The 27,559-nt window shown below is 38.0% G+C and overlaps 2 protein-coding genes across 7 annotated transcripts in view; one reads left to right on the forward strand and one right to left on the reverse strand.

The window, feature by feature from the left end:
* The window catches only part of Vps11 (vacuolar protein sorting 11), a 29,332-nt gene extending 26,281 nt beyond the window's left edge, over nt 1-3,051 (forward strand). For all 4 annotated transcript variants that reach the window (XM_071666504.1, XM_071666506.1, XM_071666507.1 and 1 more), the window contains one exon: nt 868-3,051. In XM_071666504.1, the coding sequence (XP_071522605.1) occupies nt 868-1,523 (656 nt within the window). In that variant the 3' untranslated portion in view covers nt 1,524-3,051. The remainder of the gene's footprint in view (nt 1-867) is intronic.
* Nucleotides 3,032-27,559, reverse strand: part of LOC139751250 (ATP-binding cassette sub-family C member 10) — a 46,766-nt gene continuing 22,238 nt past the window's right edge. For 2 of the 3 annotated variants that reach the window (XM_071666502.1, XM_071666503.1), the window contains exons 18-29: nt 26,182-26,345; nt 25,617-25,807; nt 23,864-23,999; nt 22,331-22,528; nt 19,952-20,084; nt 18,430-18,640; nt 18,022-18,191; nt 16,653-16,875; nt 14,998-15,189; nt 12,519-12,762; nt 10,789-10,928; nt 3,032-8,610 (exon numbers count right to left, since the gene is read on the reverse strand). In XM_071666502.1, coding sequence (XP_071522603.1) covers nt 8,508-8,610; nt 10,789-10,928; nt 12,519-12,762; nt 14,998-15,189; nt 16,653-16,875; nt 18,022-18,191; nt 18,430-18,640; nt 19,952-20,084; nt 22,331-22,528; nt 23,864-23,999; nt 25,617-25,807; nt 26,182-26,345 — 2,105 coding nt within the window. In that variant the 3' untranslated portion in view covers nt 3,032-8,507. The remainder of the gene's footprint in view (nt 8,611-10,788; nt 10,929-12,518; nt 12,763-14,997; nt 15,190-16,652; nt 16,876-18,021; nt 18,192-18,429; nt 18,641-19,951; nt 20,085-22,330; nt 22,529-23,863; nt 24,000-25,616; nt 25,808-26,181; nt 26,346-27,559) is intronic. The other variant, XM_071666501.1, reaches the window with a different exon arrangement.

Genomic DNA, 27,559 nt, shown 5'->3' on the forward strand with positions numbered 1-27,559 from the left:
AATACCAAAGACAAATATTACGTATCATATTCTGTGCATCTTCCAGAAGAAAGGTGCTTAAACTTTGGAAGTTAGTACAAATAAATGGGATAAACAGGAAGTTGCTAAAGGTAGAGAAGAAGATGAGTGGTTCCTGTTGATGTACCTGCATGTGATGTGATAACACCATGGTTGTTTAATTTGTGTATGGATGGGGTGCTGAGGGAGGTGAATGAAAGGATTTTAAGAGTGAGGGGCAGGTCTTTGGTTTTGATGGGGGGGTCATGTGAGGTGAACATTTGTGGCTTCCACATGACACAGATAATTTGAAGTGTGAAGTTGAGAATTCTTGTGATAATGTGGAGATGTTTAGTTGGGAAGGGGGAATGAAACAGGAAGGCTCTAGTGTATGTTTGAATGTGGAGGACCTAAGGAAATGACTACTTTAAGTAATAGATGGCTGCAACCAAGGGGGCTGAAGTGAATCATAGGGAAAGAAAAGGGAAATATCTTGGGTACATTAAGAAATGTTAGGGCAAAGAGGTTAATGTTTGAAAGTACAGTAGTTCCCTTCAGTGTTGTATGGATGTGGCAGGAATGTGTGATGTCACTATGGTTTGTTTATGGATGGGGTGGTGAGGACAGTAAATGTAAGTCTTGGAGAGAGGGGCAAGTATGCAAATTGTAGATGATGAGAAGGCCTGGAAAATGAGTTAGTTGTTTGCCAATGATACAGCACTGGTGGTAGATTTGAGGAAGAAGTTGCAGGAGTTGGTGACTGAGTTTTGAAGAGTGCGTGAAAGGAGAAAGTCATAATTCATATTTGCATTACAGAAAAGTTCCCAGATACATTTGTTGTAGTGTTCATCATTTATGAATTTTCCATAGGTGTTGGTGGGGAAGGTCGACTACGGATGAGTGAACGTCATGGTCAAGGAGTACTTGAACTGGAACCAGAAAGCAGGTTGCGAACAGAAGGTCGCATTGGATTACCTCAGTTTGCATCAGATATTGCATCAAAAGATGTGAATGCTCCTGCAGAAGGCAGAATCCGTCAAGAAAACCCAAGTGCAGTTTTAACGAGTCCCACAGAAGGCCGACTGAGGTCTGGAATGTCTCCAAGTGTGGCTGTCCCCACAGATGAAACTAGAGGGAGATCAAATGAATCTATGAGAATGGGTGGAGGAACAAACAAGTATAGTCCATCTCTTCATGACCATATCATCAGATCACCCACACCTGTCTCAGATAAAAGTTCCAAGAGAAACTCCCCTGTTGAGAGTATATCAACATCACTCAGCAACACTCACATCTCAAAACCTAAAAAAGCACTCGATAATCCATTTCAGGAGAATGAGGGTGCTAGTAATCCATTTGGTGATGATTTTGAGACAGAGCAGATGGAGAACAATCCCTTTACAGATGAATATGATGAATCAAAGAACCCATTTGCAGAAGTCTCTCCTTTAACTAAAAGCCCTGATAAAAATCCCTTTGCCAAGGATGATTACAATTCCCAGCTGAATCCTTTTGGTGATAATTAGTTTTGTTGTAGGAGGGAGGTATTGAAATTTACCTTGTGCAGCAGTGGAGTGTGCAGGGTTATGGCTTCCTATGTATATAATTTTCCATAAAATACAATACTCGCATAAAGTGAGTGGTGAAAATGGAATTATCTATCAGTTACGAAAAAATAAATTGCAGTGATTTTAATTGTGTACCTAAAGCTGTATGTGACCCATTTGGATAATGGTGAATGAAAGTGTAGCTGATACATTTAGATACACATGAATGTATGTGTACAAATATTCAGGGACAAGTGTACATAATTAATTGAAGTGATTGTGTCAAGGTAAGCCCACTGAACATGGTAGCTAAACAATGTTGGAGTAAACCATGGAAAGGTCTGTGAGGCCTGGATGTGGATAGGGAGCTGTGGTTTTGGTGCATTACACATGACATCTAAAGACTGAGTGTGAATGAATGTGGCCTTTTTGTCATGTTTCCCTGGTGCTACCTCACTGAAGTGAGGGGTTAGCAATGCTGTTTCCTGTGGGGCAGGGTAGTGCTGGGAAATGCATGAAGGCAAGCATGTATGAGTATGTACATGTGTATATATATATATATGTATATGTCTGTGTATGTAGATGTATGTATATGTGCATACATATATATACACTATCCTCAAAAGCTCTGGCTTGGGTGTCAGAATGTGTGTGGTTGTAACCTAGATTAGAGGGGATATAGGTAGTAAGCTTGAAGAAAGGAACCTGGATGTTTTGGCTCCCTTGATATACCTTCACAGAGGCCTTCTAACTGGGCTAACCTTGTTAAACCAATTCTCTCACACACGTCATTTCCTTAATTCCTACACCCACCACCAACTCCTATGCTTACCTCCACTAAAGACATTTGTATAATGCACCTGCTGCTCATTTCAGCACATTCACATCCAGCCTCTCCATTGCATTTGTGTCAGTTAGCCCATAAATCTCTAACTCAACTCACTTGCATATACTTGAGTAGGCACCTTTTTCTTTTAAATCCAGTCAGCATTCATGTTTCAGTACACACCCAAACAAGTTTTTGCTATCAATACTTCATATTTAAGTAATTTACACCAAGATTGAGCATTTTGTTTTGTTGATTTTCATCATCTTTTACAGTAAATTTAAGATCAGGGATGAGAGTAAATTTAAGACCACCATCAAACATAGAGACATTCACATTCCACCAACAGAGGTTGTAAGTTGGGTTATATGCATTTTTTTGCAGTATTAAAAAGGATCATTCATAAAAGACTTTTTGTAACATTTGATAAAGGTATCTCTGTATCTTTTGTATATGTATCAGTAATGTCTGATTTCTTGTAAGTGTGCTTATAGTCACTAATAAATGCCTTCCCAATTGTCAAAACCTGTTACAGATGATAGTGTTCTTCAGCACTGTATATATTGTTTTTACTGTCACTGGAGTTTAGTATTTTATGTCCATGTGATATTGTCAGTATTTGTGTATAAATGGAAATGTAACAGGACATAAAGAAATTGAATAACTATATAATCATATGTATTTTAGTGTTATCGATCTATCCATACCTCTGATACCTGTTCCCTACAGGAACTCCCACCAAGGGGGGTGGCAATGGCAAAAGACTCTTCACTTATCCCTGTCCTTACATGCCTGCATAAACCATTCTGTGCATTCTCCCTCCAGTACTTATCCATGCTATTTAAAGTAATCATTATGTTGTATTATTAACTGTGGGCCACACTAAGTGAATGATATTACTGAAATCCAACACGCATCCAGATACCCCTTCTCCCTGTCTCCAGTTAGGCAACCTAAAGACAAAACAAACAACATGAACAAGGAGGAGGACTCGTAAAACTGACACACCAAGCCATAAACTTCTCTGGCACATCTTAGATTACACACTGTCAATACATACACGTGTATTTATATACATGTGTACGTGGGTGGGTTGGGTCATTCTTTCATCTGTTTCCTTGTGCTACCTCGCTAACGCGGGAGACAGCGACAAAGCAAAATAAAAAAGAATAAAATATAAAACGTCTTGGTACTAACTACAACATCTATCTGTACCTCTGATGCCTGTTCCCACTTGGAACTCGCTCAAGGAGAAGGCCATGGCAATAAAGTCTCTATAACTCGTGAATTCCTGTGCCACTACTTAGCCTTTAGTGCCTTACCCTATAACAGGATACTGTTAAAAGGCAGGGACAGTGCACAGTACTCGCCTCAGGAAAATCTAGTTATGGAGATTGAGCTATGTGAGTTGTGTTGTCAAATGTTATGTATGACAAGAAAAGCTTGTATGTGTGTGGACAAATTGTGCTGGTGAGGCAGAAAGGACAGCAACATGAGTCAGATGAGTGCAACTTGACAAGCAATGAAGTGTTGGCTCATTATGCAGCCATCATGACGTAATATACCTCCCAGGTCATTGGCTGCCAACTACTACGAACAGACTTCAACATAATACATTCATATCTCCCTACACCACACATGCCCTTACAAATACACTCCCAAAGTGTAGAACCTGACCCACATACTCAACACCTATCTTGATGGAGAATTTTAAAGTCAACCATCCTGCATGGCTCATTCCTCAAAGATCCTAAGCAATGCACAGAAGGACCACCTCGAGAACTCTAAATGAACTATCCTCAGATCACTTAGCCATCCTGATAACATTTCACCAAAAATAATTGTACTTCAGGAAAGCAAATTGGCCAGCATCACACAGTACATGGAAAAAAAGCTCCAGAACTTTACTAGAACCGATTCTCCATATGCAATCTCACACTACATCATCAACCAAGCTTGAAAAAAAAAGCACATGAAACAAGGACATAGATATAATCCAAACTTTTCCCCACAAGCTGTAGACCTCATAAAATCCATTCTCTAAACATCATCACCTCCAACGTAATCACTGAAAGGCAAAGCTGAAATCTGGCACTCCTTCCTCAACATCATGAACAAAACTCACAGCAACCAAATCTGATACAATTTTTTTAAAAGTCAATGCTAAATACAACAATCCAGCTCCCAAACAAAGCCCTTTTGACCTAATCCAATAACTTCCCCTCTCCCAAACAATGCAAGAACATACTCATAAAAACACTTAAATCACCACACACAACCCATACCCCTAACTAAAGAGTCATGAGGAATCTTTATAATCAAATACACTGATACAAGTACTGCAATTAAAACCATAACAGAACACTCTTGCAACAGGCATTATGAACATAAACTCCAGGAACAGGCATCAGAAATATCTATTTATATATTTATTATACTTTGTCGCTGTCTCTCGCGTTAGCGAGGTAGCGCAAGGAAACAGACAAAAGAATGACCCAACCCACCCACATACACATGTATATAGAAAGATATAAACATTTTGGCTCATTTACAATTTAAGAACATACAGATATCATCAACCTTTCCTGGATAAACGGAATCCCTGAAATCTGGAAATTTACTAACATAATATGCCCCCCCCAACCCCTTCAGCAAGGTAGCACTGAAAGGGGGGCAGGGGGCTATTTCCTGTGTGGCAGGGAAGTGACAGGAATGGATGAAGGCAAGCAAGTATGAAAATGCACATGTGCATGTATGTGTTGATATGTATATGTGCGTGTATGGGCGTCCATGTATATATGAGTGGATGGGCCATTTTTTGTCTGTTTCCTGGCGCTACCTCTCTGACATGGAAAACAACGATTAAGTATAATAATAATCCTAAAACCCTGCAACCTCCTCCTACTGTTCATTATCAATTTTGTATTCAGTGTCCAAATGCTGGAAAACTGATCTACAACAGAAGCAACAAAAATACCCTCTCTCACCTACACAACAGGGATTTAGACTTAATCACTCCAGTCCCAAGCAAGACACCTCCAATAGCTTCAGCCAAGCACAACCCACTTCCTGCAAAATCTTGGTGGCAGGAGCCATTAACTGGAAATCATGACAAAGTCTGTAGGGCTTGGCTGTGGATAGGGGTGGTTCTGGTTTCGTTTCATTATACACGACTGTTGGAGAGATGATGAAAGCAAATGAGGTGATTCTTTGTCTGTTCTTGGTGCTATCTTGTGACCTGAGGAGAAAAAATTACATAGAGTAGTAAGACGAGTATGTATGAGTGCTGAAGTGTGTGTGCAGAAATGATTTGGACAAATGGAGAGGATAAGTAAGAAAGTAGATATGTCAGAAGTGGAAGGAACAATGAACAGTGGGAATCAAGGAAGAGGTGAAAAGATGTTTCAATCTTTTGGGACCTGAACATGCAGAAGAGTGCAGGATGTAAAGGGGATAAAGCAAATGTAAGTGATGTGTCAATTGGCTAAACAATGGTATATGAAACAGTCAGGGCCTGGTTGTGGATTGATGGCTCTGGTTTCAGTGCACTATTCATGAAAGCTGATGTTAGCAAATGAAGCCATTCTTTGTTCCTGGCACTACTTAAGTAACAGAAAATGGTGAACAATTATAAAAAAGAAATGCACTTATATTCACATCCTTTACATATATATACACAATATGGGGTTTTAAGAGCCATGGTTAACTACATTTGATTTTTTATAGTGTTTGTGTTTCATTTTCCAAACAACTCGGACATAATTTACTTCTCTGTTTGGAATTTAGAATGACAGAAAAGTTGTAAACCAAATCCCAGTGTCAAGCAAGAGCATAAGAAAGTGTAAGTCACAGAGTTTACCACATTAAACTTGACAACAAGAGAGGGTTTGTGGTAAAAAGCTTGAATTCTGCCATGATACATTTCTTATAGGATGCATAGAAACAGAAAAGAATGTCTACTTTTGTGTCTACATAACAAATTCTGAAAAATAAAATAATTGTTAATGACTTCATAAATAAGGTAGCAGTGTAATAAAAGTGTACAGGTAATAAATAAATTTTTGTATTACGGAATCACAGTGAGCACTACTATGCATACACTATCACTCTGGAAAAATATATAAACATACAGAGCTTAGCTCATTAACATTACTACAGTTACAAAAGAAAACTTGTAGAGGAAATTTTTGACATGTTCCCTACAATGATATGTGTATACAACAGCACAAGCTAAAATAACGTTTCTCAAATTCTGAAGACTAACGAATTTTCATGAATTTGACTGAAAGCATGAGTGGCATGCCAGCCACTTGGAAAATTGTGGTAAAGATCCGACCAAACATATATTATATAATTTTCTTTCAAGGTATTCTTGACAACTAATATGTCCTTACACTGCCTTAAAAGTTTGTGTATAATAGTATCAAGTATTACATACCTAACTACCATTTACTGCACCAAGAGAAAGTATTGATATAAGATGACAGTATCACAGTTCTAACAGTCACCACTTCTTACATATGTTTCTGTACATGGCAGTAATAAAAGCACACATACTGTCTTAAATTACTAAGCCCTATCACTATTGTATCAATAAACTTCACAAAATCTAAATGAACATGACAACAAATATAAAAAGGATTTGCACATGTCTGATATATCTCATACACTAACTAGCACAAAACTCTATAGGATGGATTAAAATCTTTAAAGCTACAATAGTAACCTGTGTGGATGACTGATAAATTCTGACATTTCAACAAGTAATTGTAGTAAAAATGCATGACAACACAGGTAACTTGATAAACCACACATTAACTTATAGTGCATTGTTTGAGGCATACATTGCAACTGATAACAAATACTATCTAACACAAATGAAGACATACAAAAATAAAATGCAACCTTTCATTTCGTACTAAACTCATTACTGGAAACCAAAAATGAATGGATCATCAATTTATCTGTATTCATGAGTCAGGCAATGACTGTAGATGTGAGTCAACATGCATCAATGTAACAACTGAAAGGTACTATTTTTGGCATTTGCAGAAACAAAATGTACATACCTGTTCTAATTCACACAGCAATAAAGACCCAACATAACACGACACTATACTGTTACCACAGAGACAATGTGAATGAATGGAATGATTTTAGCAATGTACTAGAGTTGGTTTTGCATATCAAAATCTGACTTGAAGTGATGCTCATGGTGTGAAATGTTTGCTAAGACTCCTGCACATCAGGAGGGCAACCATATCTAAGACTGGCAAATTGGGAGCTTGTAACTATCTGAAAACATTACTGATTTTCATATTACTTCCCTTTTCTTGAACATCTGATTCATTAAATAAGTGTTCTTTTTCTGGCAATTGAAAATGAAATAGTTCATATCTATTGTCATGCATCTTTGAAAGTAAACTTTATGATCTCTTGCCTAAGATTTCACAGTAAATAAGTGAAAAAAAAAAAGGTACTAAACTTTTGAGTCCCCAAAAGACTGTAACTCTATGCAATTGTCTAGAGTGATTGGTTACAGCCCTGAATGAAGAAAGTCATTTGGCAATGATCAGGAAGACTGTAATCAGCATAGTCTATACAAAGAAGTAATAGCTTACCTGCCAATTATATATTTTATGTCTCAAAAGTTACACACGAGGCGACTAATGCATTTGACGGCTCAGTGTTATCATGGAATGGATGTTCCAATCAGGATGATACTAGTTGAAAATTTGGAGTTCAAAGCCTTGTACGTGGTTCTTATGAAAGGAGATGATTTCAAATCTGCTAAGTAATGTAAACTGGAAAGGTTACAACCCAGTGACAAAAAATGATTGATATTCAAAAAGACAAAAATTCTAAATATACTACATGATCACTATAACTGTATGGACTCACATTCATCATCCCTACATGCACACTATTCTTACATATTACCATAAACACAAGTCCTTAACACTTTTACTCATGACTCACTTTATAGTGAATTAATATGTTTTAAGAATTTCTTGAAAATGACTCTGCCATTTTCATGTAAATTTTTCACAACAAAAGTAATCTGCATGACTCAAAAACCCACACTTCCTGTAAGTTTACTTTGAAAGTAAAAATTAAGTGTTTTTACCCTATGTCCCTCACAGGGACTGAAGGGCAGTGCAGAAGTAGGAAGATCTATCACTCAGAAGTTCTGTAGGGCGTCCACACTCCACCACTTCTCCCTCATTCATAACCAAGATTCTGCAAAATCAGTAATACACTCACTATTATTACCCTGGCTTCAATGTTGGGAACATGGCTGGCACATTACATATGTAATAAAAGAATGGATATTAGGATTAAAACAAATATATTTTCTTATTTATTCTATTTATTATACATGATTTCCGTTTCCTGCATCAGTGAGGTAGCACCAGGAAACAGATGAAGAACAGCTCATCCACTCGTATACAAATATATATAAACGCCCATACACGCACAAATACATACATATTAAAATATATACATACACCTACACAGACATATATACACATGTACATATTCATACTTGCTTTCATCCATTCCTGACGCTACCCATGCCCCACAGGCAACAGCATCGCTACCCCTGCTTCATTGAGGTAGTGCCAGAAAAACAGGGAAAAAGGCCACATTTGTTTACACTCAAGTCTCTAGCTGTCATGTGTAATGCACCGAAACCACATCCAGGCCCCACAGACCTTTCTATGGTTTACCCCATGTGTTTCACATGCCCTAGTTCATCCACTGACAGCATGTCTACCCTGGTATAACACATAATCCAAATTCACTCTATTCCTTGCACGCCTCTCACCCTCCTGTATGTTCAGGCCCTGATCACTCAAAATCTTTTTCCCTCCATCTTTCCACCTCCAATTTGGTCTCTTGCTTCTCCCAGTTCCCTATGCCTCTGACACATATATCCTCTTTGTTATCCTTTCCTCACTCATTCTATCCATTTGTCCAAACCATTTCAACACAACCTCTTCTGCTCTTTCAACCACACTCTGTATTACCACATATCTCCCTTTAATTTTCGTTACTTACTCGATCAAACTACCTCATACCACACATCGTTCTCAAACATTTAATTTCCAACACATCCACCCTCCTCCGTACAACCCTACCTATAGACCATGCATTTGTCCAAACCATTTCAACACAACCTCTTCTGCTCTTTCAACCACACTCTGTATTACCACATATCTCCCTTTAATTTTCGTTACTTACTCGATCAAACTACCTCATACCACACATCGTTCTCAAACATTTATTTTCCAACACATCCACCCTCCTCCGTCCAAACCCTACCTATAGACCATGTCTCACAACCATACAATATTGTTGGAACTACTATTCCTTCGAACATACCCATTTTTCCTCTCTGATATAATATTCTCTATTTCCACACATTCTTCATCGCTCCCAGAACCTTCATCCCCTCCCCCTCCATGTGACCAACTTCTTCCATGGTTCCATTCGCTGCTAAGTTCACTCCTGGATATCTAAAAAATTTCACTTCCTACAATTTTTCTCTGTTCAAACTTACATCCCAACTAACTTGTCCCTCAACCCTGCTGAACCTAATAACCTTGCTCTTATTCACATTTACTCTCCACTTTATCCTTTCACACACTTTTCCAAACTATCACCAACTTCAGCAATTTCTCAATCAAATCAGCCACCAGTGCTGTATCATCAGCAAACAACAACTGACTTTTCCCAGGCCCTCTCATCCCCAACAGACTCAACCCTCTCCAGAACTCTTGCATTTACCTTCCTAACCCCATCCACAAACAAATTAACCATGGGGACATCACACACCCCTACCACTGACCAACCTTCACTGGGAACCAATCACTTTCCTCTCTTCCTACTCATGCACAAGCCTTACAACATTGATAGAAACTTTTCACTGCTTCTAGTGTGTGAGGAGGACCAACTGTGAAATGGGGAAATAGAGTGGAAGAGTACTGGAGGGAGAGAAATGGGGAAGAACGCATGGAACAGTGTGCGCAAGAGAGACATGCAAGGCCAGGAAAAAAAGACTTTCTTGCCATGGCTACCTCTTTAATGGGAGTTCCCGGTGATATAGTGTGCACTCAGTGGCCTGCCATCCCATACTTTTAGCTGCTCATAACATTTAATTACAGACCAAAAAGACATGGAATAGTGTATGCAAGAGAGACACGTAAGGCCAGGAACAAAAGACTTCCTTGCCGTGGCTATCTCTTTAATGGGAGTTCCCGATGATATAGTGTGCACTCAGTGGCCTGCCGTCCCATACTTTTAGCTGCTCGTAACATTTAATTACAGACCAAAAAGACAAGCTTAAGGGCTGTGTAAGCTTTCACCATATGACAAACATTCAGCAGAAAAAATATCATGTTCAAATAAACTCACCTATCACAGTCATGAACAGTATGTACACGATGAGCGATAATGATAACTGTTTTGTTCCGAAAGGCACTGCGAATTGTTTGCTGAATTTGTTCATCAGTTTCATTATCCAGCTGGGAAGTTCCTTCATCTATGCATACAATCTGTGGACATGATTAACAAGCTACAAAACTATTATGTGATGGTGTTATCAGGATACAGAACTATCATGTGGACAGCATGATGATGTTACAAAACAATCATGAGAGAAAAGTTAAAACAGAAGAGTTCATGGCTAGTAATTTTTGTATGGTTGGTAACTACCACTTCTAACTATAAAATCCTTAATGTAAGTTATAAAGAACTGGATAACCCACTCCATAACTATGGATAATAATTTTTTCATACCTGTTCGTCTTTTCCTGAGTAGTAAGGCCCTATACAGTCAAAGCAACTTTTACTCTGTCCTTCCATCTTATCTTCAGCTTCCCCTTTATCCATGTTCCCTCTCCTCTGACACACATGCTTTTACTCAGACTTGACACACTCAGTCTCCATATGCCCATACCATTTTAGATCTCTTGTATAATCTCATCCTACCAACACAGCTCTCTTTTACCCTATCATTCCTTATTCAATAAATCCTCCTCACGCCAAGTACTGTCCTCAAGCATTTTATTTCTGACACATCCATCCTCTTCGATGGGACTACCATACTATCATATGTACCCATCTTTGCCCTCACAAAAAATGGCGTCTTTCCAACACACCACAATGTGCCAAGTCCTCAGCCCCTTCACTCATCCTACGGCTTACTTCAGCTCCCATTGTTCCTACCCATTCTATCTATACCTCTGATGCCCGTTCCCTCCAGGAACTCTCATCAAGGGGTGGCCATGGCCATATTTACAATAAATAGAGCAAACCTTTCTGCAATCCAGGCTGCTGAAATGAGCAATGGGATGAATGCTCTCAGTGTCAGCAAAGAGGTTCGAGCAATTGACGATAAAGCTTACAAGAAATGTGGAATGTCAGAAAGAAAAGACATAGGATGCAGTGTCACAGAGAGAGTTAAGAAAAATAGCTTCAAGTGGTGTGGTCATCAGAAGATGATCTAGATATCTATATCTATTCATATCTCTGATACCTGTTCCCATCTGGAACTCCCTCAAGAGGATAGCCACAGCAACAGTCTCTCCAAAACTAGTGAACTCCAGTGCTGCTTGTTAGCCTTTAGTGCCTCACCACTAACAGGCCACTGGCAGAAGGCAACTCCAGCATAGTGTTTGTAGAGGCTTCTACCTAAAGTTCTTGCTCACTACTTCTACTTACTGCTCTTGCCTAATGTTCCTACCCACTACCTCTAACTAATGCTCTTGCCTAAATGTTCCTACATACTACTTCTGTCAACTCCTGCCTTTTTGCCAAAAGGCAGGGTTAGTGCATAGTGCTCACCACAGTAAAATCTACAGTTATGAAGAATGAACTGTAGGAGTTAAATGGTCTTAAGCATTATGTGTGACAAGCAGAGATTGTATGTTTATGATAAGAATGTCAGTGTGGGTGAGGCAGAGAGAAAAGACAGCTTCATGGATCAGAGGAGTACAGCTTGATGACCACTGAAGTGCTGGCTCACTCAGCAGCCACCACAAACCCTCCTAATACTTAGGCATGTAGTGCTGGTAATATACCTCCCTGGTACTTCCCTCTGTAATCACCAGTTAAAAGATAAATATCATCCTAATATGTAATACCTTTGAGCGGCAAAGCAGTGCTCGGGCAAGGCAAAATAGCTGCCTCTCTCCTGCAGACATTGTTCGCCCTGCTTCCTCTATTCTTGCCTCCAGACCACCAAGGCTTTGTACAATATTCAAAAGATGACATGACTGTATGGACTGCCATATCTGAGTGTCATGAGATTCACTGCAAGGGTCTAGATTCTCCCTGATAGTTCCGCTGAACAGGAATGCATCTTGGGTAACTATTGCCATACTGGACCTATAAAAAATTTGAGTTAAACAGTTTGAGCTGATTTATGTCAAAACATTACTAGATAAAAACAATTATACCTGTAAAGAATCTGAATTACAAAATATGAGCTAATTATTTTTGTAAGTGCAATCATCAATTCATCTGAATTTCACATTCTACATTGCTTACTGTTACTTATTGCATATAATACCACTTTAAAAAGAGTGGATAAAAACATCAACTATGTTTTGAATACTGAAAACATTTTCTTATAGCTACCTAGTGACAACATTAAGCAAATATGACCTCATCTTATATATATATATATATGATTCTTATTTCTTTCAATACACTCAAGAGGCAGACATGTAAATGGAAAAAATGCATTAACAAAATAATTCTATTTGTAGGAAAGCTACTATTTATGAGGTAGCAATTAACAATCTCCCTCACACTCATGCATCACCTATCCATTAACTAAAATGGGAAACCAAGGATACACAATTGGTTGGACAATAGTGATCTAGAGTACTCTGGGACCCACCTTATGTGAAAGGAGAGGGAAAAGATGACTTCTAAATCATGCTAATACTGTACAAAGAAATCACTCATTCCTTGAAGAGAGATTCCTTCTTGCCTTATACACTAAATCAATCATGTTTTCCATGATGAAAAGGAAGTCTAAAAACTAAGAAGTACAGTGAGCACTGCATAAAACAATTTTCTACAGCAGAGATGATACGGAACAACACACATTAAACTATGAGATACCGCTTAGCTGCTCGTTTTGATGCTTGTGCAAAAATGAAAATTAACTGCAGATAATAAATGAATAACCCCAAGACCCCTTTTATGGGCTCCCATAGCTCTGAGGTTGCACTCAACCTAAGAAGAGGGAAATGATGAAATCCTTTAGAGTGAGATGGTCCCTCATGAGATTGCACTTCATTCTGTCAATTCATAATGATATAGTTTTGCCAAAGGAGACTGCTTGCTTGCAGTGTAACCACCAGCATGTGATGCATGGTAACATCTCTAGAGATATCTAAAGGTATACTTAACACATTACCACTCGCCATTAATTTCTTAACCATGTCTAAACAATTCAAGATTGGATTATCTCCTTGCTCTCACATTTGTTCTTTACCCAAGTGTTGGAAAATTTCATTCCTGGATATAGCTAGTGGATGAATGCTTGCATGTATATTTCATGAAACCTTGTTATCTGACATATCAACATTTCTAATACTGACAAGAAATTCTAAATTAACATTACACCTTGATGGGCTGATCAATACATGTCAATAGGTCCAGGGAACACGACTGCAGAATATGTTTGTGCTTTCAGCGCTAATTCATTACAGATCAGGGACAGTAGTGAACCAAATTCAAAAATCATGACAAAAATGGTTAAGTATAGAAAAAGGATATGATCAAACTATTTAAATTTGGTGACCTCTTATACAAACTTCAATACTATATGACCACAATCTTTCATTCTATTCCGAATTACAACCTCCCTAAAACTTCATACCTATGCTTAATGTAAGTCCAATCTGCTACAGAGTCAAATTCTCCTTCATTACTATGGCCTCTCTTAATCACTCTCTGTGTACCAAACAAACAATATCAATACATGAGACTAATGTCCTTATTCATACTCACACCTCTACAAGTACAAGGCCCCTTCTACAAATAACTTACAATCATTCCCTTAATATCCTCGTAAGAAATGCTCTAGTTTTTAAGCATTAATTCACTGTGTATGTCTATGTCTAACATGGTCCACCTCTTCTCCTCCTACCTTTATTCATACTATCACAGAATTCTTCTTTATTAACCTTTCATTTGCTGTATATCTTGCAAGGCTGTTCTCCCTTAACAGGTTTTACCTTCATGGCTTTCTAATAATCTCTTCACATCATAAGTCTTTGTCGCTGTATCATTTTCACATCATCAATTCACCTATTTGTATCATACTTTACAAATCATTCATCCCTAATACTTTAATATTCATCTATATTGACATGAGAAAACTTGGGTTTCACATCCATAAATAGAAGCCAAGACATACAGGTTTCTTGCATACACTATACTATCTTTTCACTTCATTTCATCTCTCAGTGTATTTTTAGTTCCTGTTTCAAACATAATCCTACTGTCAATCCCTAGTGAACATCACTAAAATCTTATAGCTTATCTCCAATTAAATTATGCTATGAGAAAAAATCATGAACTGTAAATCATTGTACTAACACAAACCTTAGTTTTTTAAGGCTCAGTCTGGAGATGTCAACATTATCTACAAAGATGTGTCCTCTGCTCAGCTCCACTAATCGGAATAATGCCAGAAATATAGAACTTTTCCCTGCTCCAGTGCGACCAATTATTCCAACTTTTTCTGAAGCACCTATTTCAAAGTTTACTTTCCGTAGCGCATATGGATTATGAGCACTGAAAGTAAATAAGATAACATCAGGGATACTATATTGCTACTGAAAATATATATATATGCAATAATCAAACAAAATCCTTTGCAAATGAGTGAAATTAAATCAAGTTCTCTCGCAGGTATTATGAAAAAGGTGGACAACTTGAAAATTAAATGTTTGATAGACAACATGTGGCATGAGGGTTGTTCAAATAAGAAATAATGGGTAACAGAAAAGTGTGGTAGATAAAAAGATTATGTATCAGAGAGTTAATGATGGAATAAGAAATAATGGGTAACAGAGAGGTGTGGTAGTAACATTATTTATGAGAGCTGAAGATGGTGTGCTGCAATAGTTTGGACAGAGGGAGAAAATGATCTGAGTTGAAGCTGACTAAGAGGGTATGTGTGTTTCAAGTGAAGAGAACAAGGAGAACACGGAACCAAGGAGGAGGTGGAAGGATGAAGTGAAAGATGCTTTCAGTGATCAAGGCCTGAACAAGCAGTTAGGTATGAGGCGAGAATTGGAGTGATGTGTTATACATGGGGAGATGAGCTGTCAATGGCCTGAACTAAGGAATATGAAGTGGTCAGAGGAAACCATGAAAAGGTTTGTGGGACTTGCCAGTTGATAGCAGAGCTCTGGTTTTGGTGCATTATATCTGGTAGCTAGAGAGTCGATGTGAGTGAATGAGGCAATTCTTTGTCTGTCCTGGTGGGTCCTTGCTTTGCAGGAAATGGCAAACAAGTATGAAAAAAGGAAGAAATGGTAAAGGGTTACCTGTCATATGAGGTAGCCAAGTTCTATCCCACCTTCTCACAGGGAACTTGTTGGTACACCATTTTGAGGATGGATCTAATTGGGAAGGTGCATCCAAGGATTCCCAGCTACTTCATTTCATCTTTCAGTGTTTGACTGTTTACTTTCGTCATAAAATTTCTAGCTTTTAGCTGTTACCCTTATAAATTTGTTACAGTATATCTTAAAATGATTTTATTGCTTTTATTCTATTACCATTTGGAACATGAACATTTTTGCTTCAGGTTTAATATATACAGTGCTGATATATATACTGGAATAAACTACACTTTATTTGCCCCCATCCAGTGTTTTTTTTATGATGAGAGAAAGAAGGCAATTTAGCAGCAGGTACTTTCCAAGGGTTAGGAATGGAGGAAAAATGAGATCATGAGTTTAGTCTTTACAGTACATGGTGTGAAGGAAAAGGGGAAGAAAGGAAGACTACCACATGGGTGGATGGATGTGCCAGCAGGATGAACAGAAATGCATTCATTAGATTAGGGAGTGTGGGAGAAGGGGAAGGAACAAAGTTTGTTGTGGTAATATCTGTTCACACATCCAACTTCAGAATGATTATGAATTAATTCTTCAGTTCCTCTATTATGAGAACTCCCATCTCATGTGCAAGGTACAGCTGATCCAACATGCAATAATATGTGGTTTGACAAAAGCAAAAATACTAACTGGTATCTTAAATACACATTCTGGAACTTGATAGAGCCATGACTTGGCCATCCAAATGGAGGAGTAGCGAAGCCCTCTCTCTTTTCTGGTTCTGTTCCGTCCAGATATTGATGAAAGCGCTCTACACTGACTAGTTCCCGTTCTGTCTCAGTAAGGGACCCCACCACACTATTTAAGAAACTGCTTACAGTCAGGGCATATGAAATCACCAAACCAACCAGACCTGAAATAATTACCTATATCAAGGTTTGGTTTCAAATATGCTTGAGAATTTATACAAGTACATCATAAAGAATATCAGACCATAAAAATTTCTCAAGAAACTTATGCACAGAGATTAGAGTTAATAGGGTTCAAATACAAATATGGTCTTCAGTTACATTTATATCAACATATACATATCACACAAAGTCCTGATTCTTAATGAAAACCAAGCATTCTGATACATTTGTATAATGCAATTGTGGGTAATGTGCAAAATTCAAAAAGTTACAATCTCAGTCTACTTCACAGGCAATGAGCCAATCTGTACAGCATCATTCAGAACATCATGAGTATGGACAAGCATGTTCCTCCTAATAAAGAGGGCTGCTGCTTACTACATTATAGATGTAGCAAGGCAGTTCTCGTGAAAGCTATACTTCAAAGTTAAGCAGAAAAGATGAATTGCAGTGCTACCTCAAGCACGTGGAGTCCAATAACACCACAGCATTCAAACAAAGATGTACCTATCTATCTATATCTCTGATGCCTGTTCCCTCCTGGAACTCCCTCAAAGGGGTGGCCAAAGCAACAGAGTATCTATAACTAGTGAAATCCAGTGCCACTTCTTAACCTTTAGTTCTTCACCCTTAACAGGCCACTAGCAGACGGCAACTCCTGTGCAGTGTTTGCAAAGGCTCCCACCTAATGTTCCTACTGACTACTACTTAATGCTCCAGCCTAAATGTTCCTACTTCTATCTATTGCTCCTATCATTCTACCAAAAGGCAAGGATAGCACACAGTGCTCACTGTAGGAAAATTTGAGTTATGAAGAATGAGCTGTGTGAGTTAAGTGTTGTCAAGCGTTATGTGTGACAAAGTGAGTTTGTATGTTTGTAGACAGAATGCCAGTAGTCCATGTGTGGGTGAGGTAGAAAGAAAAGACAGCTACCTGAGTCACAAGAGTGCAACTTGACAGCCACTTAAGTGCTGAATCACTATGCAGCCGTCACTAACCCTCCTGATACCCAGGTGGGTAGTACTGTTAATGTACCTCCCTGGTTGTTGGCTGCCTACCAACTACTACATGTAAACATATCTAAATGTTTAAATACACAGATGCATGTATCCATGTGAGAGGGGGGAGGGCATGTAACTATTCTCACCTGCATCAATAGCATCAAAATGGTGCTGAAGGAGTGCAAGAACTGACACACCTGCCAACATTGCCAGCCCAATCAGCTGGAGCCTCAGGTTCAGCCATTGTGAAGCTATCTGGATATCAAACTGTGCACGCTGACTCACCTCTAAAAGGTTGTCTGCTCGTACACTGAATCTGAGAAATCATTCAATCAATTAGGACAATCTGTTTATCTGTAATGTATAATTCAATATATCGTTACTTTCAAGACATTCAAGAAAAACTAATGTAAGTAATATTCTCCTTGAACATGTATGACAGAAATTCTAAAAATCTAAATTACATGCAGGCTGTATTACCCCAAAATACATATCTTATGCCTTTGCAAAAATACTTTATCAAAGAGGTGGAACTTTACACTCTTCATACTTGCCTATGTACAGCTCTCATAGCACGGATCACAGGAAGGCCCTGTAATGTTTCAGTGAAGTGTGCATACAAGGGAGAAAGAGAAACAGCATGTAGCCTCTTCAGGTCACGTGATGTGTGACGATAGAAGCTCTGGACGGTGTAATACACAAAGGCTAATGGAATGTAGAGCAATACAATCCATGGCATACCATATATGGTGACTAGTACTGAACCTGAGAAGAAAATATATTTCATTTTATTTCTTTTGATCAAGCACAATTCTCTTAAGCATGAGGTGAGGTAGGTAAATGAAGCATCAAAATATAATCATATGATTGGAATTTCAATGCACCAAACATTTTTTTTCATACTGTTTGCCATTTCCCGCATTAGCGAGGTAGTGTCAAGAACAGAGGACTGAGCCTTTAAGGGAATATCCCCACTTGGCCCCCTTCTCTGTTCCTTCTTCTGGAAAATCAAAAAATGCGAGGGGAGGATTTCCAGCCCCTAACTCCCTCCCCTTCTGTCGCCTTCTACGACAAGCAGGGAATGCATGGGAAGTATCATGTTATGCTATAACATAATAATATCCCTGATGTAAATACTTTCACTTACATACACACACAAACACAAACTCACAAGGGGACCTAGACAGGCTCCATGATGAAATTCAGCTCTGGTAAGAGCAAAGTCCTGAGACTGGGACACACTGAAAGGAGGGATTAATAAGATGATCCAGCAGAAAATAAGCCGCAAGAATCAATATGAGTGAGGGACTTGAGAGTTAACATCATCCCTAACCCAATGCTAAAGTCCAATATCAGGAGAATTGTAAAGGTGACAAATTGTCTGCAGGCAAATATTAGAGCAGCATTCAAAAATACAAGAAGCCATTATAGGTGAGCAATGGTGCTCTTGGAATGTATTCCCTCCAGAACCATGTTAAGATGGACTTTGTTAACACTTTTTCCTTTACAACTCTTTGACCAGAAATGCATCCCTGGGGATAGGGGAGAAAGAATACTTCCCATGTATTCCCTGCATGTCACAGGGGACTAAAAGGGATGGGAGCTGGAAATCCTCCCCTCATGTTTTATTTTTCCAGAAGAAGGAACAGAGAAGGAGGCCAAGTAAGGATTTTCCCTCTAAGGCTCAGTCATCTGGTCTTGACATTACCTTGTGAATATGGAAAATGGTGATAATGTAAGAAAAAACTATCATTATTTTTCTTATACATATTCACCATCTCCCACATTAGCGAGGCAGCATCGAGAACAGAGGACTGAGCCTTTGAAGGAAAGTCCTCACTTGGCACACTTCTCTGTTCCTTCTTTCGGAAAAGTAAAAACTGGAGGGGAGGATTTCCAACCCCCCACTCCCACCCCTTTTAGTCACCTTCCATAACATACAGGGTATACGTGGGAAGTATTCTTTCTCCCCTATCACCAGGGATATTATTATCATTATTATTATCATTACCATTATTATCATTATTAACAAATGTGTGCCTATATGTGAATACTCACAATAATAAAATCACTAACCAATAAGTCCAAAGACCTGAGCAAAGAAAATATTCATCTGGAAGGGAAGTGAGTCATCTACTGTGTAGAGATCAGATGAAAATCGATTCAGGATGCGACCAAGTGGATTGTTGTCAAAGAATGATATTTTTGCCTGTAAAGAGATAAAAATGCCAATTAACCCAGAATTCAAATTATAATACAACAATTTTCATGTATATCTTTCTATCTATTATCATTACTCTGTACACAATAAAATGGGTAGATCAGACACACACAGCCTCTGGAACATCATGCAATCATCCTCAACCTGTGACCAGTATCTTTAAGTGAAACATGGTCTTCCTCATTTATAAAAGCACTCTTTACTGATTCACTTCACATAATAAGTAAAAGAATTTAATATCAAATCAGTGGCCAAATCAGACCAAAACATCCTGAACTGTGGAGCATGGCATTGCTGTTCTGTGTGTTTAATATGTAATGTATCTGTATCATGTATCCCATTTCCTGTATCTATATTGTAGGATGTTACAAACCTAAACCTGTGTTTTTTATCATCCAACAACCGCTGCACCATTAACGGTAAAAAATAAAACACCAAAGCTAGGTAACCTTCTTCCAAAAAATCTACAAATGGTTTGATTACTACGAGAAATAAGCAATTCCTAACTGCTCATGCTCTATGTATACTATGTCCAACAGTGATCTGCCTCCATAATTGTATATACTGCATAATGAAAAACATGGAGAAACAGTGTTTTGCCTAACACTCATTTCTGAACAAAGATTAAGAAAAATGATGGCACATGCTAAAAATTCTCTGGCAGGTTTTGTGTTGGACAAAAGATTATATCAAAAAGCTGTTCTGGATTATCTAAGTTATAGGAAAATTTGCTACTGACATCTTTATAATACTTCTATAAACAAATTTGTTCCTTTTCCTCCCTTGTTTTCAAATTCTCCCCCTGCTATTTCATTCCATATCTACATCTTCCTCCCTGACATTTTCTTTCCCTTCTATTTCTTTGTTTCTTTTCATTCCCTTACTTTTCTTATCTTTTGTTTCCTCTCCTTAGACTGCACTCTTTTCCCTTAATTCCTCCTTTCATCTCAAAGCTTTACTTCCTTTCCTTCTTTGTCCTTTATCCTGTTTCTTTTATCATTTGCCTCTTCTTGTCTCCTGTTTTTACTTTATTCTTGTTTCCCTTTTCACAATTCCTTCTCTTTGCATGTAATTCTCTTCCTCCTCCATTTCTTTCCTTCCTTTATCCTTCCACCTCTCCTCCTACACCTTCAGTTCTCTTCCTCATCTCTCCCCCTCCCTTACTCAATCTTACCTTTTATTCCTTTCCATGAATATTTTTCCTTCCTACTTTCCTCTATCCCAATACCTCATCAGTGCAGCAAAGAACTTATATTGATATGGATGAGCTACTATAACAAAAATAATGTTATCCTTAATGTGCATATTCAACATGCTCTAAAAAAACATATTCTACGATGACATAATATTCATCATACTGACAAGTATCTTACAATTGTCACCATGAAAAACACTGCACAGTGTAGTGAAAACATGGATAAAGTACACAAAATTACTAAGCATCCAAATTCAATATACATACATAAACTAGAACACAGTACTAAAAACTTCATGGATAACTTTGAGACATATATCAAATATGTACCCAAAGCATGGAGATGTAATAAGTCACTGAGGTCAAGAATCCAAGCTATGGAGTTGTTTAAGAGAATTCAAGAATCTAGGCAGTGGAAAAGTTATTTGAGAGGAGCATGTGGTATGACTAGATGGCATGAAAAAAGTAAAGTGGGGGTGTAAGAGAGATTTACTATGGCAGGGAATGCAAAAGGAAAGAATTGTGTAGCAGTAGAGTGGGTGAAATGTAATACTTTTGAGGTGGTTTAGGCACGTGAAAAGAATGCAAGATATGGATTCTACAAGGAGAGTGTATTGTAGTATGATCAAAGGGGTTAATATGAGAGGAGACCACCTGTAATATGGGGAAATAGAGTGGAAGTGTACTGCAGGGATAGAAATGGTAGACGATTGAGTGGACTGATGTATGTGATGAAGGCACGTAATGACAGAGATAAGTGGAGAGAGACTTTTGCAGTGGCCATCCCCTTAATAGGACTTCCCAGGGGGAGAGAGCATCAGAGAAATAGATAGATAAATGAATGTAAATAAAGTTATGTTCATTTAACATTTAAGAATCAAGAATGTTTAATTTTTCTTTTATAAAGAAAACATGATTCAATTTCAGCAATAAAAAGCCAACAATGCTAATAGTAGAGAAATGTCTGCCAATGTTATCATAGTTAATGCACTCATAGTAGCAGTGTATAAAAGGTATAATAAATCTGATATGACCTTACATAAAGAACAGCATCTAGTAGCAGCTTGTGGAGTGATTTTGCAGCACAAATCCCCCCATAAGCAAAGAGGAAAGCTCTCATGAGTGTGAAAATACTGTTGGATGCTGCCAAAGTCCCATACACAGTGAGGTAGAACTTGGTGCTTGGATCCACTTTTTCAAAAGAACTGTATTGAGATACTTCTTGCACAGCCAGATACTGAAAAAAAAAAGAATTTCTTACTTATCCACATACTTGTCCATAAAAATTGAATAGCCTCTTAATTCTGAAGGAATGCACTGTGGTGGAAAAAAAATCATAAATCAAATATTAAATATCTACCCACAGAGGCTGACACTTAACAGTTTATGGTATCATTCTCAGTCAAGGAAACTCCAAACATAAAAGAAATATTCATTAAAACTTCATTAAAATGACAAAATCCAGACTATCACATATACTGGATCATCAGTTTATCTGTAAAACCATTCTAAGAGCTTTAACAAATAATTAAGAACTGAAGGAGCCAAGAGGAGATTTTTCCTTGAAGATTTAGTCACCTGTCCGAGACAATAACTTGGTCAAGTGTTAAGTTCAAGCACATATTAAGTATTTCTTCACATACACAAATGCTTCTGCTGCCTTAACAAGCTGGTGTCACCCTATCTTCATATCTCCTTGGTCTCTTACCTTGCTCCCTCAACTTTTGGATATAAACCCTCTTAGTCAGTCATCTTTGCTCATCCTCTTCATTTGTCTATACCAATTCAGCACACTCTGGTCATCCCTCTCAATCAGACTAAGCTTACCACCACACCTCTCTCTTACTTAATCATTCCTTACATGATCAACACTTTTTACACCACAAACTATCCCAAGGTATTGTATTTCCAACACAATGAAACTCTCCCTTTCTTCTGGCCAAAGATTCACATCCATGAAACACTCAGAACCACTACACTTTCAAGTATAACTGGCTCTATCATTACAGACACTGACCTCTTATGATCATTCAATCACTTGCTTTCTAGTAAAATCCTGTTTTAATCACTTTAACAATGAAATATTTCATGTCTTGTACCTGAGCCTCTGAACAGATTGCTGATATGTACAACACATACTTAGCTCTATTTCACTGTCATATTAAAAGCTCAAACAAATGCAAAATTACATTTCTAAATATCTAATTTGTAGCTGAAATAACAAAATACCAAACACTATGTTCAGGTACAATGAACCACATCATAGCATGAGAATGAAACCTGGAGTAATGGTCATAATTTTGAAACCACAAGTCATGGGAAATCTCCTCAATTAATTCTACATTTTTGTCCAATCAATGCATAATATTCAATAATTTAAAAAGTCAAATCTACTGGAAGTCCTAGTTGAAGTACACACAATAATCAGTTTTACTACATCCACAAAAGAATATAGATACTGTAATCAATACAGCATATCAACAATCCTAATCTCCTATCTGCAATGTTGTACTACTTTTTTCTTCCTAAATCTTCCCTAAAACATTTCACATTACAAATAATACTGCTTTACCTGATGCACTGGGGTGATGGGAGCAAACCAATGCATGCTATTGGAGAGTGAGCTAATCATTTTGGGTGGATCAGGCCTAGTTCCCGTTCCAATCCATGGGGATGAAACTTCCTGAACAAGTGTAGCAATTCCCGTACTGGAAATATAAAGTTTATTTGGCTTTTTTACTACAACACATTTAAAAGTGAAAACTTTATTTTCAACATTCAAAGCTGGATAACAACTACAATATGAAATTCCTGATGATGGAGTAAAAGGTCAACTCTTTTGGTATGAATGAGCAACTCAGAACATGACCCATGATAACTGAGTGGTCAAGAATGTGTATAAAGTGACAAGTAATCATGTCATATTTCTCTGGTATCTTTACTAGAATTCATAATCTTGATTCTAAATATGGTTAGGCTACCACTACACCAAAGGAGGATATATAAAAAAGACAATAACAACCTATTTACAAGTACGTACCGAAGATGATATTTTGCCAGCACATGGCACTCACCAATTGACTTAAGTGTTGAACAATGTTTCTCTTGTTCACCTCCCTCCTTCCCATCATTTGTTTTGCTTGTATAATGCTTTTTTAGGCAGTTATTCACTTGTAATAGTTATCTATCCTATGTGTGTTACGTATTGTCTCAAACCATGAACCTATTCTTTTGAGAGTTTCTGTAATCAGTCAAAATACATTTCCATGGTTCTCAAGATAGGGTTGAACTCCAGTTTTCAAAAGTTGAAGAATGGGGAACATGGACCATTTAATAAATAGGTAGATTCTGTGTTTTACCAATATTGAACCTGACCAAAAGATGTATATCCTTTGCATTAACCAGAGGCTGAACATTCATGTGAAATGTTAAGTTAAAGATTAAACCTTTTCATAATTGTCATAACTCAGTTAAATCAACTTGCGAGTTATAGGTCTTATGCCATTCAATTCTTTGGCCCTTAAATTGTAACATACATCATGTGGCAGAACATGGTCAACTAGGACATACATGGACTGCCCTTCCTATACACTCTATATGCACAGAGCCCCTACTGCTAAGGGAACCCCTAAATTCTGACTGATATGTGGCAGCCTTCAGAAGAAAGGGAATGCTGTCCTAGTCACCCAAAATTTTCATTTTTTTTCCTGGGGTATGCTGCCCCCAGTTCCCTCAAATGCTTGTAATTCAAAGGGGAGTTTTAAGGGTGGAGGGGCCCCCAAAAGACACTCAGCTGAGATTTAAAGTTGCGACGAGGTTAAGTTGCACATTAAAGTGCAACTCCCAATACCATAAAACAAACAGACAGAGGGAATGATGGAGAAAGCAGTCTCTATGTGCATCCCATGATGCACAGGCAACACAAAAATGAAACTATGATAATGGGTCTTATATCATACACTTCCTTGTATGCTAAAAAAAGCTGCAAAATTTCATGGCCAAAGGTAACATATCATTCTAGATATGAAGAAAAAATTTTCATAAGTGGCATAACTCAAGGTAAATAAAAAATTTATAGATCTCACACCAATCAGTTCTTTAACTCCTAGAAAACACTCTAAAAGTTTTTAAGTCTCCCATTTACAGCTTCCATGCTTATTTTGCAAGTTAAAATGTGGCAGCTGATGATGAAAGAATGTGCGAGTGAATGAAAAGGCATTATGCATCTGATTTGCCACAAATAAATGGGAAAAGAGTTAATGAAAATATAGACAAAAAGATATATGAATATACAGATATAAAGATACACAATCTTACATACACACCTATTTTCCCTAGCAGTTTGTGACACCCAGTAAGCCAGCCACATGTCAGTTAGATTCCGAGAGCCCTGCATTAATACTATGGCTAAGAAGATGGCAACTGTAAGCACTCCACCAACTGCAGTGATGTAAGTGTAGTAGACAGCACTGCTCAACTCACCATAGTCACGTTCTTCCTCATTCTCATGCTCATTCTGGTGAAATATAAAAATAACAAAGCAATTACCTAGTATTTTGCTGTACTATGAGAAATATATCAATGGGACAATGAAGTGCAGTTCCAACAAACTGAGATTTTACGTAATGAGTAGGATGTAGACTTAGAAGAAATAGAAATGCAAGGAGGGGAGTGTTCCCAATCCCAACTCCTGTCTCCTTTGCTTGCCTTCTACAATATGCAAGGAATACATAAGTATTATTCTCACTACCCTATATCCTGGGATGCCATACCATATGATATTATAATATAAATGCATAATATTTGTAACCACATATACACTGAAAAACCTGACTCGAACTTCTTTTCCCCTGCAACATTTGTATGTTCTGTAACATGCAAGAGTCTTACCTTTTGTGCTGGATCAGTGCTCTTCCCTTGTCCTGTGGCAAAAATATCTAGTGATGTTCTTCGAAAAACAGCTCCTGATGACTGTGAATCCACCACCTCATCCCACCAATCATCAGAAAGTTCCTCTGCAGACAGGAGGTTTGGCAAGATGACTGCTGGAGGGCCTGCCATGGGAATAAAAATTTTATCCATTTAAATTTCCAAACAAAAACATCCAAGACGAGATGTATGCTGTGTAAGCTGTGAATGGGATGAATTGAATCAATGTCACATCAGGGGGTAACATGCTGTCAGTAGACAAAAACAGCCATAAGAGGGTTACCCATTATGATACCTCCTTCTTTATATTAAGAGCAAAGATGTGGAGTCCTTTTCCTGCTTTCAGCTTCCCATATCATTTACACCTTCAAAAATCAGGTCCACATACACCTGAGGACTGGAAGCAGGACTGGAAATCCTCTACTCTGGTGTAATACTTTCCAACAGGAAGAACAAAGGAAGAAGCCATGAACAGTTTTCTTCCTGAAAGCTCCGTCATGTTCTGACACTACCCAGGTCATGCAAAAAATGGTGTTTAAGAATTAATTGGAAAGGAGGCTGTTTAGTGCTTGCTCGGTCATTTCAGTGAATTTATGTTTTGCCAGTACTGTTGTTGTTGTTGTGGGGGGGTTATATTTGATATAGCCTGCTAAAGTGCGAAGCAGGAGTAAGCTTTTTAATTCTAGTTTGGGGTTGGTGGTTAGTTATGGAGTGGTTTGGATGGGACAGGTCTGAAACAAAGAATTGTGCTCAAAGCTTATTGCAGTGGGATTGTATTGGATGTCTCTTTTTGTTTCAGTGTAGGTGTTGTGTTCACAGCTGCCAGGCAGTCAGTGAATGTTCTGAGTGCTTTGCTTCTGATAGGGTTAATGATGAAGTGTGTGATGCACAGTTTTGGGTGAAGTTGATGAACTGTTTACGGTGAATACTGTGGGCCTCTTTATCATGTCCTAATGTGGTGCTAAGGCTATTTTGTTTCTTACTTTTGTAATGATGTTTGTGGTGTGAGGAGTGATTGTCAAATATGTTGGATAAGATGTCCATAAGTGTTTGTTGTGAAAGCGATTGGTCATCTAAGTTGCCAGGATGGTGCAGGTTGGATTCACGTAGGGATTTGTGTTAATTAATAAACACTCCCCATCAATGATGGAACAACTAAGAAAGACACAAAACTGATGAAACTGGTACATAAATTGCAAGGAATCAGCCAACTGTTCAGTATAATTTGTAAAATTACTCAGAAAATCAAAGCAACTTATTTACAGGAAGAATAATACACTATATGTACAACTGTAAACAAGAAAAAGCTATTAAAACATCAAACCGCATGGCAATTTGT

Source organism: Panulirus ornatus, chromosome 11 (genome assembly GCF_036320965.1).
Source record: "Panulirus ornatus isolate Po-2019 chromosome 11, ASM3632096v1, whole genome shotgun sequence".
In the NCBI taxonomy this organism is placed as follows: Eukaryota; Metazoa; Arthropoda; class Malacostraca; order Decapoda; family Palinuridae; genus Panulirus; species Panulirus ornatus.